Here is a 13,086-nt window from a genome sequence, read left to right on the forward strand (position 1 = left end):
AATGATGCAACTGACAAGGGCTTAATCTCTAAAATACACAACTTATACAATTCAACAGCAAAAAAGTCAACAACCCAATTGAAAAGTAGGCAAAAGACCTGAATAGACATTTCTCCAAAGATATACAGATGGCCTCCAAGCACATGAGAAAATGCTCCAGATCACTGATAATTAGAAAAATGCAAAACAAAACTACTATGAGGTACTACCTCACACCAGTCAGAATGGCCATCATTAATTAAGTTCACAAATAACAAATGCTGGAGAGGGTGTGGAGAAAAGGTAACAATACAGTTGGTGGGAATGTAAATTGTTACAACCGCTATGGAAAACAGTATGGAGATACCTCAGAAAACTAAATATAGAACTACCATATGACCCAGCAATCCCACTCTTGGGCATATACCTGGACAAAACTTTCCTTGAAAGACACATGCACCTGCATGTTCACTGAAGCACTATTCACAATAGCCAAGACATGGAAACAACCTAAATGTCCATTGACAGATGACTGGATTAAGAAGATGTGGTATACGTACACAATGGAATACTATTCAGCCATAAAAAAGAACAAAACAATGCCATTTGCTGTAAATGGATGGAAACAGAACTCTCATACTAAGTGACATTAAGTCAGAAAGAGAAAGACAAACACCATATCACTTATATCTGGAATCTAAGAGATGGCACAAATGAACCTTTCCACAGAAAAGAAAATCATGGACATGGAGAACAGACTTGCGGTTTCCAAGGGGGAGGGAATGGGATGGACTGGGAATCTGGGGTTATAGATGCAAACTACCGCCTTTGGAATGGACAAGCAATGAGATCCTGCTGTATAGCACAGAGAACTGTATCTAGTCAGTTATGATGGAGCATGATAGTGTGAGAAAAAAATTATGTATGTGTGACTGGGTCACCTTGTCATACAATAGATAATTGACAGAACACTGTACACCAGCTATAATGGAAAAAATAAAAATCATTAAAAAACATATTCTTGGGCTTTGGTAAAAAAATAAAAATAAAAGCCAATTAACCTTGACTATTCACCAAATACTGGCAAGGAATAAAAATAGAACCAAAGTGTGTAAGAGGTTCATGCACTGAAACTGTACCAATAAGCAGCGTCTGTCCTGATGTCAGGTACAGCTTAGTTATCTGTATTTTAAATACAAAACTTTAATAAAGTATTATTGGTTTGAATTACACAGAAAGCAAATTAGATGGAAATAGGCATAAAATAGTGATAGCATAAGAGGCAGCAGAAAATAGCAAGGAAAGTGGGAAAAGTAATTTTAAAACAGCACAAAGCCATTTTGCATGATACACAGCCTTACAAATCTCAGAGAATTGAGAGCATCTGCTATTCTGCTTTATACAATTAAAATGTTGTTAGGAGCACCTGCCACGCAGGGCTGGAAAGATGACTGGGCTGATGTGTGTGAAGTGTAGCAAATGTTTGCCACCATTAAAGACAATTAGGACAGAATAAAGCAGACATTTCAAACCATATTAAACTCAGATACAGCAGAAGAGAGATGTTAAAACAAAGATCTCAAAATTTTTGAGTACTTGAAAACTTTATTTTTATTTTTTATTTTTATTTTTTGCTTTGCCCAAGGCATGCAATAGTTCCTTGGCCAGGGGTGGGACCCTGGGTCAATTCAGTGACCTGAGCTACAGCAGTGATGCCAGATCCTTAAACTGCTGAGTCACCAAGAAATCCCAAAAACTTTTAAATCAACTTTTTGCAATGTACATGCTTTTACTCCCCTGTTGTCCCTGCTCTGCCAGTAACTGATGAGATGAAATAGGGAGCCCTCATTTCCATTTCAGAGATAGTGTCAGAGTTATAATTTGTCAGTTTCATGGAAAACTAGTGAAAGAAGTAGAAAGGCCAGTGTCTTGACCATCCTATTAGCCCTATGACTTTTCTAAGAGCTCTTAACACATTATTAGTTGGCCACTTATACTCTAGAAGAGACAACATAAACAACGTTAATTTCATAAAACACATTACCCTGTTTTCCTTGAGGCATGCTGATTTTTGTCAATGCCATCATAATTAAATAATAATTTAATTGTACTAATAAAATATGAGCCAGTCATAGCTTTATCACTTGGCCCTTGACTTAAGTAAGCTTACGTCTTCATTATCCTTCAAGGAAAAATGGTTAAGATTATTCTCTATCTTCTGAAAACATGCTACTAAATAATAAGGAAATATATTGATAAAAATCTATTGCATAGTCTCTTTATTCCTATGCCTACAATGTCAGGCAAGGGAAAGAACAGAGAAAATGTATACAGAGAAGAAACTAATATTATTGAACAACTGCTAAGGTGGTAACATACATATCTTATAAGCTAATTTGACATCTGAAGCAAGTCTAGTTATTGTCAGCTGGCTTAAAAAATTATAGCAAAACTTCACATGAACCCAACAGGCCTTCATAATATCATTCATAACAACTAAGAGTAGCAAAACAACTGAGGAGGGATAGTCCATTCATTCAATAGACACTTCAGACTCTGTCACGTTATAGGCAGTGTTCTAGGTAACAGAGCAAATGTTTAAGTGTAGTTGATGTCTATGGAGTTCACATTCAAGTGCAAGGGGACCCCCACAACAAAACCTAGTAAGTAAACTACACAGCATGCTAGAAGATCTGATACAGAGAACAAAGCAGGAGTGGAGAGTGGAGGCAACAGGAAGGTAGAAGTTGTAATTTTAGAGTGAGGTCAGGGAGGGCCTGATTAGAAAGACACTTGAGCAAAGATGTGAGGATATCTGGAAGAAAATCAACTCATGTTAAAACAGACCAGGAGAGCAAGGACTGAGTCAGTGAGACCTGTCAGAAGGCTACTGTAACAATCCAGGTGAAAAGATGAAGTTGCTTTGGCCACAGTGGTAATAGTTGATGTGGTCCAAGAATAGTCAGATTTTTCTGAAAGGCTTTGGGAAGAACCAACAAGATTTGCTGACTGGCTGGATGACTGTGTGAGTAAGTGGAGTCAGTGATGACCCCAGAGTGTTCGGCCTGATAACTGGAAGAATGAAACTGCTATTTACTTAAATGGGAAAGACTATGAAGCAAGAGGTACGTTTGGGACATATGAAGTTTTAAATATCTTGTAGACACCCAAGAAGATGCTCAGCAGTCAAAGTGAATATACAAGTCTGGAATTCAAGGGACAAGTTTGAGCTGGAAATGCATGTGCATGGTATATAAAACCGTGAGACTGAATGAGAGCACCAAGGAAATGAGTGAGTTTAGAGAGAGAAGAAAGAGGCCAAGACTGAGCTCAGGGGCATCACACCACTGAGGTTAGGGCATGAGGAAGACGCCAATTGGAGAGGCGGAACACTGAAGAGGACGAGTGGGAAAAAAAGCTTCAGTGAGAAAGAATAATCAACTGTCCTCAATTCTAAGTTACTCAGAATCAAAGCTAAGAATTAATTTTGGCAAAAATATGGAGGTCACTGGTGATTTTGATAATAATTGCTTTGGTGATTAATGAAGGTAAAGATGAAAATCTGATTTAAGTAGATTTAAGAGCATAAAATGAGAAAAACTGAAGATAAGCTTAGACAACTCTTTTCAGATGCAATCTATCCAGAGAATTAGAGCCATATAAATTTAGTAACCAGATAAATTTAGGAAATGATCTACTGCAATTCTAGAAGTTTATTTGTTACTAAACTCTGATTTTGAAAAGGAGAACTCAAACAAAACCTATTAATTAGGAGTTCCTGTTGTGGCTCAACAGGATAAGGACCCAGCGTTGTCTCTCTATGAGGATGAGAGGTTTGATCCCTGGCCTCCCTTTGTGGGTTAAGGATCCAGTGTTGCTATGGCTGTGGTGTAGGCCGGCAGCTGCAGCTCTGATTTGACTGACCCAGGACCTTCCATATGCCACAGGTGCAGCCTTAAAAAAAAAACATTGATCAAAAACCTTGCTGAATCATCTTAGGTATATCAGTTATTTATTATTTCAATTATTTATTATTTACATCAGTCTGATCCACTTTTAGAAAGACTCTTTTTGTGATGATACAAAGCTGCCATTTGCCACCCCTGAGTCAATACTAATATTATTTAGAGAAAAAATATGGAATCATAGGACATGGAGGGGAGAGCAGGGAACTGGAATTAAGAAATGGGCTAAAGATATACACCATTTGTGGAGGGGAAGGGATGGGAGAAGGGATAAGAAAGATTTTTTTTTGCTAAGGGAAATGTGGGCCCCTAGAAGTTAAGAAAAAAGGGCCCCAAAGATAAAAAGACAAGGAAAGTTTAAAATATTTAAATTCATTCCTTAAATTTTTAAGATACTTACCTTACTCGAACCTCCACTTCCTATCTGCTTCAGTATGGAATATATTTTCCCTTTAACTGAAATACATTCATTTGAAGAGGATGCTGAAATCTAAATAATTAAAAAATACAAAAATTCAAAGAACATGCCTAAGAACCTAGCTTGCATTTAATACGGTGAAATGCTTCCAATTTTGAAATTATCTGAAATCTTAGGTAATATGTCATAATATGTTAAAGAGGCAATTTACATAGTTTGGTCAAAGACATAAACTACAACAGAGCCACAGCAACGCCAGATCCAAGCCGCGTCTGCAACCTACACCACAGCTCACGGCAACGCCGGATCCTTAACCCACTGAGCAAGGCCAGGGATCGAACCCACAACCTCATGGTTCCTAGTTGGATTCATTTCCACTGAGTCACGATGCGAACTCCAGATGCAAAAATAAATAACATACAGCTTTATTATCCCCATTTTATAGATGTTGAAATGAGCACAAGAGTTTAACTTGTCAAAGATCGCATAGCAGATAAACAGTGAGGCCAAGAGTCAAGGCCAAGGTCCCCCTTCAAAGCCTTTACTTTCTATCACAATTAAGCTGCCTCTCAGATAGTTATTAGAAACTAAAGTCAGTACTGATGTCAAGAGAGTATTTGAGTAATTTTCTTCTCCAAATGGCCTTAACAATCGCCTAAACAGTAAATTTTTTTTATTATTTTATAATTACTTTATAACATATTCTAGTAGCATCTCATATTGCTATTATGATATTCTTAAATTTTTACTTGTATATTAATCAGACAATGAAATGAGGCTGCTCACTAATAGCTGGCTTAAATAGTTAAATGGAACAAAAACAACCTAGATTACAAAAGAAATTCTATCTAGCAATTCAAACTAGATACTTTGGCCCAGTTAGTGAAAAAACTTCATTAACTTCGCAGTAACTTCTCAAAGTCAAAGCACCTTTATGTGAATATCAGAAAAGAGTTTTGCTTATTGGGACTAAGAATGGCCAAGTCCTTAACATTTTTTCTTAACTAGAGGCTGCAAAAATATAATCTTTAAAACTGATCATACCTTAACGTGTACCATCATAAATAAAGTTTATCAAACCTGTAAATTCTGAAGTGGAGTAACGTGGGTATTTGCTGCTGTTGTTGCTGGAAACAGGCATGTTGGCTATAGGGTGTTGACAACTGACAAGCAGGTGGAAAGTCGTTCTTTACAACCGGAGTTCTAAAACTAGATAAGATATATATTTTTAAATTCAAAACATTAAAAACAAGATTCTGACTCAGATTTTGTGTGATTTTAAAGGGCTGATATAAATTTAAATGTGTTATATCAAACAGTATCTCGGTCAGTTTTCCTGATACAGCTGAATTATTTATTCTAGATACACCACCACCAGAAATTTCAACTGGAGAAAATTCTTAAAGTAATTTTTTGTCCCCATGCAAGAAATTCTTATTAAAATAAATGTCATTTAAAATATAGAGTTGGGGCTATTTTATAAAATTTAGCCAAAGGCAAAGCTCAGCCTATGACTGATCATCGATTTTGAGTGCTTTTTAACAATAATGTCCTATAAGGGCCTACTAGAAACTTGTGAAAGCCAATTACATCACAGGAGTTTGGCCTTTGAACATACAGCTGTTCAGCTCACATTTGTGCTTTGTTTGTCTTATTCACTATTGTATTCTTAACACCTAGAACGGTGCTTGGCACAAAAGAATCTTCAAATAATTGTTGACAATAAAAAACCTAATTTCACAAGAAATAATTACATCCCTAGTTTAGTTAGCAGTCAGTCATTAAAACCTTCTAAGTGTAGTAAAATGTAATGTATAGCAGAACTGTATTAAATAGGTAAGAGAATAGGTTATAAAACCCCAAGGCCAGTTCTAGTTGAGATCAAATATTAAATTATGAAAATGAGAAGCAAAAGGCGTCATGGACATCAGTTATCTTCTAAGACATTAAAAATATATTAAAAATATAGCCACTAGTTGTAGGATATGCTATACCACATCCTTTCCTTTCTTTGAAATGTGCCAGTGGTTGCTTTTGCAGTATCCCTTGTGTTTCCTATCTATCAGCACTGACCATTCAACTTCTTCACTCATCTGTCACTCCAGCTGATCGTTTTGAACACCACCAGAACTATACCAGCAACCTCTTTCAGAAACCATCTCACTCCAGTTAATACCTCTTTTGCTATAAAACGTACCCACCTTTTATCCACTTTAAGAATGCTAATAACTTTTAAAATATCTCTCTAATTAGATAACCATGTGAAAATGCATGATTATCAGGAAGTTATGCATACTTAAAATATTTATAGGTGAATAGGTATAAAAAGTACAGTAGGTACAGATTACAATGACAGAGACTTTCATAACAATCCTTAAAAATACATTGTAGCCACCTTCTTCCCTTTTGCAGAGGAAAAAACTGATGCTGAGAAAAATAATATTAATTCAGAAAGGCTTTAATTTTTTGTCTACTTATTTATATATTTTATGATTTTTATTTTTTCCATTTTAGTTGATTTACAGTGTTCTGTCCATTTTTACTATACAGCCAAGTGACCCAGTCATACATACATATACATACATTTTTTTCTCACATTATCCTCCATCATGTTCCATCAGAAGTGACTGGGAATAGTTTCCTGTGCTATACAGCAGGATCTCATTGCTTATCCACTCCAAATGCAATAGTCTGCAACTATTATATATTATAATACTTTAAGGTCTTTAAAGTAATACTGCTGGGCCCACCTCCAGATCTCTTTGGCCTTGAAGCCCACATTATTGCTATTGTACCAAGCAAGCTAAGATCCAAAAGTATTTACCAGCTCATGTAATCATCCAAGGCACTGCTGCTGGGTGTCTTACAAATAGATTTTGGGTCAGTCCACTTAGGTGCTGATATTGGCGGTGACTGCTTTGAAACTGAAAAGGCAGGTTGCTCAAAAGTGGTTTGTTTTGGCTAAACCAAAATAAAAAACATGATTTAGGGTTTTTAAATTAGTCACCCATTCGACAGTTTCACAAACATTATACCTTCTAAAATAAAATTATAATATGTACAGTTTCAGCAGACAAAAGTATGCTGAAATAGGTAGACACATGCATTCTAGACTTGCAACAACTTTTTCCCCTCCTTTTTCAGCTGCACCTGCAGCATATGGAAGTTCCTTGGCCAGGGATCATTCTGAGCTGGAGCTGCAACCTAAGCCATAGCTGCAGCAATGCAGGGTCATTTACCCACTGCACCACAGCAGGAGCTCCTCGGCAGCTTTTTAGGATAGAGATTTGACTCTAAATTCTGAAACCTGTTATATTTTCCCCAAATGGATGACAGGTAAAGGGAAGGCACACAGCACTGCTTAACTAAACAGGACCTAATATCCCTCCCATCAGGGCTGGTCTAACTAACACTGAGCTTTTATAATCTAAATAAGTGCTCTGTGGAGTTCCTATAGTTGCTCAGAGGAAATGAATCTGACTCGGACCCATGAGGACACAGTTTGATCCCTGGCCTCACTCAGTGGGTTAAGGATCTGGCGTTGCCCTGAGCTGTGGTGTAGGTTGCCAATGTGGCTAGGATCCCGAGTTGCTGTGGCTGCGGTATAGGCCGTCTGCTGTAGCTCCAATTCGACCCCTAGCCTGGGAACTTCCATATGCCATGGGTGCAGCCCTAAAAGACAAAAATAAATAAAATAAAATAAACCACAAAAGACAAAAAAATAAATAAATAAATTAGAGCCATCTTGATGTGTTAAGTGGTATCTCATTGCAGGTTTGATTTGCATTTCCCTAATGACAAATAAATAGTTTAAAGTCCCTTTGCCATCTTATTGGTCTATAAATTTTAAAAAGGAAAAAAAGAGGAGATGCTGTTTGTCCATGATTTGACCTGCCAGAATTGTTCTCATCTAACATTTATTACCCAGTCCATTACTTAGATCAACAGTTTGCAAAGAGTGATCCAAGAAGAGCAGAAAGGGTTCCCCAAGATTCTTACAGAGAGTCTGAGAGGTTAAAGCTATTTTCATAACCACACTAAGACATTATTTGCCCTTTTCAATTTCATTCTTTCATGAGTATAAACTAGAGTTTTCCCAAAACAATATGTAAGGCAAATAATAATGAAATAGATTGAAAGCAAAAGCAGATACAAGAAATCCAGTCTTCTGTTAAGCCAACCATTAAAGAAACTGAAAATTATAAAACAATATTACTCTCCTCACTATAATTATTTTGTTTAGAAAAATTCAGAGGGAATATATCTCAACATAATAAAGCCATGTATGACAAGCCCATAGCTGACATCATAACCAACAGTGAAAAGATGAAAGCTCTTCCTCTAAAATCAGAAATAAGATGAGGATGCCCATTCTTGCTCCCATTACTCAACATGGCATTGGAAGAACTACCCACAGCCATAAGGCAAGAAACAAAAATAAAAGGTATCCAATTGAAAAGAAAGAAATAAAACCATCACTATTTCAGATGATATATTATATACAGAAAATCCTTAAGAGTCCACCAAAAAAAAACTGTTAGAATAACAAACTATCAGAAAAAGAAAATAAAAAAACAATTTAAAAAGACCCTAGAAATAAATTCAACCAGGTAAGTAAAAGATTTGTATACTGAAAACTATATACAGTGATGAAAGAAACTGAAGACACAAATAAACAAAAAGCTACTCTGTGCTCATGGATTGGGAGAATATTAAATTGTCCATACTACCTAAAGCAATCTAAAAATTCAATGTGATTCCCATCAAAATCTCAACGGCATTTTTCACAGCAATAGAACAATCCTAAAATTTTTATCGAACCACAGAAGACTGTGAATAATCAAAGCAACACTGAGAAAGAACATAGCTGGAGGCATCATGTTTCCTGACTTCATACCATATTACAAAACTATAGTAATCAAAACAACATGGCATTGGCATAAAAACAGACACAGATCAGTGGTGTTGGAAAAGAAGACAGCCACATGCAAAACAATGAAACTGGACTAATATCTCTCACCATATACACATTAACTCAAAATGAATCAAAGACTTGAATGTAAGACTTGAAGACAAAATTTCTAGAAGAAAACATACAGAGTAAGTTCCTTGACATGGGTCTTGGCAATGATTTTTTTAAATCTGACATCAAAAGCAAGGAAAATAGGCATTCCCACTATGGCACAGTGGGTTAAGAATCTGACTACAGGAGTTCCTGTTGTGCCACAGTGGGTTACAAACCCATCCATGAGGATGCGGGTTCGATTCCTGGCCTTACTCAGTGGGTTTAGGATCTGGCACTGCCGTGAGCTGTGATATAGTTTGCAGAAATGGCTCAGATCTGGCGCTGCTGTGGCTGTGGTGTAGGCTGGCAGCTGTAGCTCCGCTTCAACCCCTAGGTGTAGCCCTAAAAAAAAAAAAAAAAAAAAGAAAGACTGACTGCAGCAGCTCAGGTTGCTATGGGTGTGAGAGTTAGATCTCCACCCAACGCAATGGATTAAAGGATCCAGCATGGGTCGCAGCTATGGCTCAGATTCAGTGCCTGGCCTGGGAACCTCCATATGCTGTGGATGCAGCCATAAAAAGAAAATTTTAAAAAAGCAAGCAAAGACAACAAAAGTAAAAATAAGCAAGTAGAACTACATCAAACTAAAAATTTTTCTGCACACAAAGGAAACCATCAACAAAATGAAAAGACAATCCATGGAATGGGAGAAAATATTTTCAAACCACAAATCTAATGGGGTTGATATCCAAAATATATAAGCAACTCACACAACTCAATACCAAAACTCAATAACTAACTTAAAAAGGACAAGGGATCTGATGAGACTTTTCTATAGAAGACATACAAATAGCCAACAGATACATGAAAAGCTATTCAACATCACTAATCATCATGGAAATGTAATTCAAAACCAATGAGATATCATCTCATACTTGTCAGAATTATCAAAAACACAAGAAATAACAACTGTTGACAATGATGTGGAGAAAATGGAACTCTTGTGTAGTGTTGGTGAAAATGTAACTTGGGGCAGCCATACTGTAGAAAATAGTATGGAGGATCCTCAAAAAATTAAAAATAGAAATGCCGTAAGACCTAGCAATTCTATTTCTGGGTATTTATCAAAAGAAAAGTAAAACACTATCATGAAAAGTTATCTGTACCCTAATGTCCATAGCAGCACTATTTACAATAGCCAAGAAATGTAACGACCTAAGTGCCCATCGAATGGCTAAAGAAAATGGGGTAGATACATACAATGGAGTATTACTGTCATAAAAAGGTATGATTCTTGCCATTTGTGACAACATAGATGGACCTTGAGGACTCTATGTGAATTAGCCAGACAGAGAAAGACAGATAATGCATAGTATCACTTATATGCAAAGTCTCGAGAACAAAACAAAACACCAAAAACACCAAGCTCACAGATAGTTTGGTGACTACTGGGGGTGGGGAGCAGAATGAGTGAAGAAGATCAAAAGATACAAACTTCCAGTTATAGGATACATAAGTCTGGGGAATGTAATGAACACCACAGTGACTAGAGTTAATACTAATGTATTGCATATCTGAAAGTTGCTGAGTAGATCTTTAAAAATTCTCATCACAAGAAAAAGACTATAGTTATGTACAGTGGTGAATGTTAGCTAGACTTATTGTGGGGATCACTTCTCCAGGAACAACTGGGAGGTTAGGTGCACTGACCTCCCATAAAGTCAAAACTTCACTCATGACTTTACAGTTGGCCCTCTGTATCCACAGTTCTAGACCCTTGGTTTCAACCACCCGAACATCATGTAGCATTATAGTACATGTTTATTAAAAAAAATTCTCATGTAAGTGGACTCACACAGTTCAAACTTGTGAGGAGAAAGGATCACCTGTGTATACAATAGCAAATAATATATTGTTCACCTAGAACTACTAGAATGTTATTTATCAATCACTCAATAAATCAATACAAAAATTTTAAAATAGAAATCTATCTGGAGTTCCCATTGTGGCACAGTGGAAATGAATACAACTAGTAACCATGAGGATGCGGGTTCAATCCCTGGCCTTGCTCAGTAGGTTAAGAATCTGGCATTGCCGTGAGCTGTGGTGTAGGTCACAGATGCAGCTTGGATTCTGTGTTGCTGTGGCTGTGGCTGTGGCTGGCAGCTGTAGCTCCAATCATACACCTAGCCTGGGAACTTTGATATGCCGTGGGTGTGGCCCTAAAAACCCAAAAAAAGCAAAAAAAAAGTGTATCTATAGTCACATTTAGTAAGTTTATTGTTATGTTAATAGTTAAAAACTTGTTGGTTTTACTTTCTAATATACCAGATACAGATAAACATCACCTAATTTTGGTTTTTACCAAAGCTCTTTAGGGGCCTCAATAAACAAGAGTATGAAAGAGGGTGCCGGAGTTCCCGTTGTGGTGCAGCGGAAACGAATCCAGCTAGGAACCATGTGGTTATGGATTCGATCCCTGGACTTGCTCAGTGGGTTAAGGATCCAGCATTGCTGTGGCTGTGGCGTAGGCCAGCAGCTGTAGCTCCAATTAGACCCTTAGCCTGGGAGCCTCCATATGCTGCGGGTGCAGCTCTGAAAAGACAAAAGACAATAAATAAATAAATAAATAAATAAATAAATAAATAAATAAATAAATAAATAAATAAATAAAAGAGGGTGCCAAAACCAAACTATCTGAGAACTGCTGAGTTAGACTACAACTCAGGAGTAATAGTGAAGTGTGCGACCATGGACTGTACGTAGCTATGGCTAGCTCTCCAGTTGTCCACCACATCCTTCATCACTGGGAATGACCATTCAACCTGTTATGAGTTCACACTGAGTAGCCTTTATTTTTCTATTTTATCCCTAAGGACGACAATAGGAAATTGTCAAATGCTTGGTATAGCATTGCACTGGTTCAGGGATCAGTATATAATTTTCTGTAGAAGGCAAAATAGTAAACATTTTAGGCTTAACCAGCCATTTGCTCCCTGTTGCAATTACTCAGCTCTGTTGTTACAGCTCAAAAGGAGGCACAGACAGGAAGTAAATAAGCGGGCATGGCTGTGTTCTAATAAAACACTGTTTATAGGCAGACAGGCTGGGAACTAAATTTGGCTCCTAGGCTGTAGTTTCCTAACCCCTGAACCAGTCTACCAGCAATCTAGAAACACTATTGAAAATAGAAAAGGATTCGGCTTGACATATAGCCTTACTAAACTAAATCTAGGATTGCTACTGATTGTAAATTAAAAAAAAAAAAAAATCATTTGGGTAAATTACTCCACTAAATATGGCGCAAAAGGATTTAATAAAAGAAAACATTTCACATGATCATCACACTGTAAATGGCAATGTTACACGAGAGGGGAAAAGGAAGTTACCTCTGTATCAACTTTTTGGATCATCTCTGGAATCTGCCACTGATTTGAAGATGCATCAGGATTCTGGTTTACACCTTCCAACTTGTTCTTAGATTGCCAATATTTCTGGTTACTTTCTGGAATCTTTGGTTCTTGATGTTCTTTAGTTTCTGAAATTGTATTTGTTGTTGTTATCATTAAAAGGCAAGAATATTTGATAATTAAAACATTAAGCCCAAACAATATAGCATTTTACAAAGTGTATTAGCATTTGCTCTTTAGAAACAGTGAGAAACTGAAACTTTTTTTTTGTCTTTTTTAGGACCGCACCTGCGGCATATGGAGGTTCCC

The 13,086-nt window shown here is 36.9% G+C and overlaps 1 protein-coding gene across 1 annotated transcript in view; it reads right to left on the reverse strand.

Annotated features, from left to right (window-relative positions):
- Nucleotides 1-13,086, reverse strand: part of TTK (TTK protein kinase) — a 47,246-nt gene that overhangs the window by 16,176 nt on the left and 17,984 nt on the right. The window contains 5 exon segments of the mRNA XM_047763372.1: nt 4,345-4,434; nt 5,443-5,469; nt 5,472-5,571; nt 7,187-7,323; nt 12,757-12,905. Coding sequence (XP_047619328.1) covers nt 4,345-4,434; nt 5,443-5,469; nt 5,472-5,571; nt 7,187-7,323; nt 12,757-12,905 — 503 coding nt within the window.

Source organism: Phacochoerus africanus, chromosome 2 (genome assembly GCF_016906955.1).
Source record: "Phacochoerus africanus isolate WHEZ1 chromosome 2, ROS_Pafr_v1, whole genome shotgun sequence".
Classification (NCBI taxonomy): Eukaryota; Metazoa; Chordata; class Mammalia; order Artiodactyla; family Suidae; genus Phacochoerus; species Phacochoerus africanus.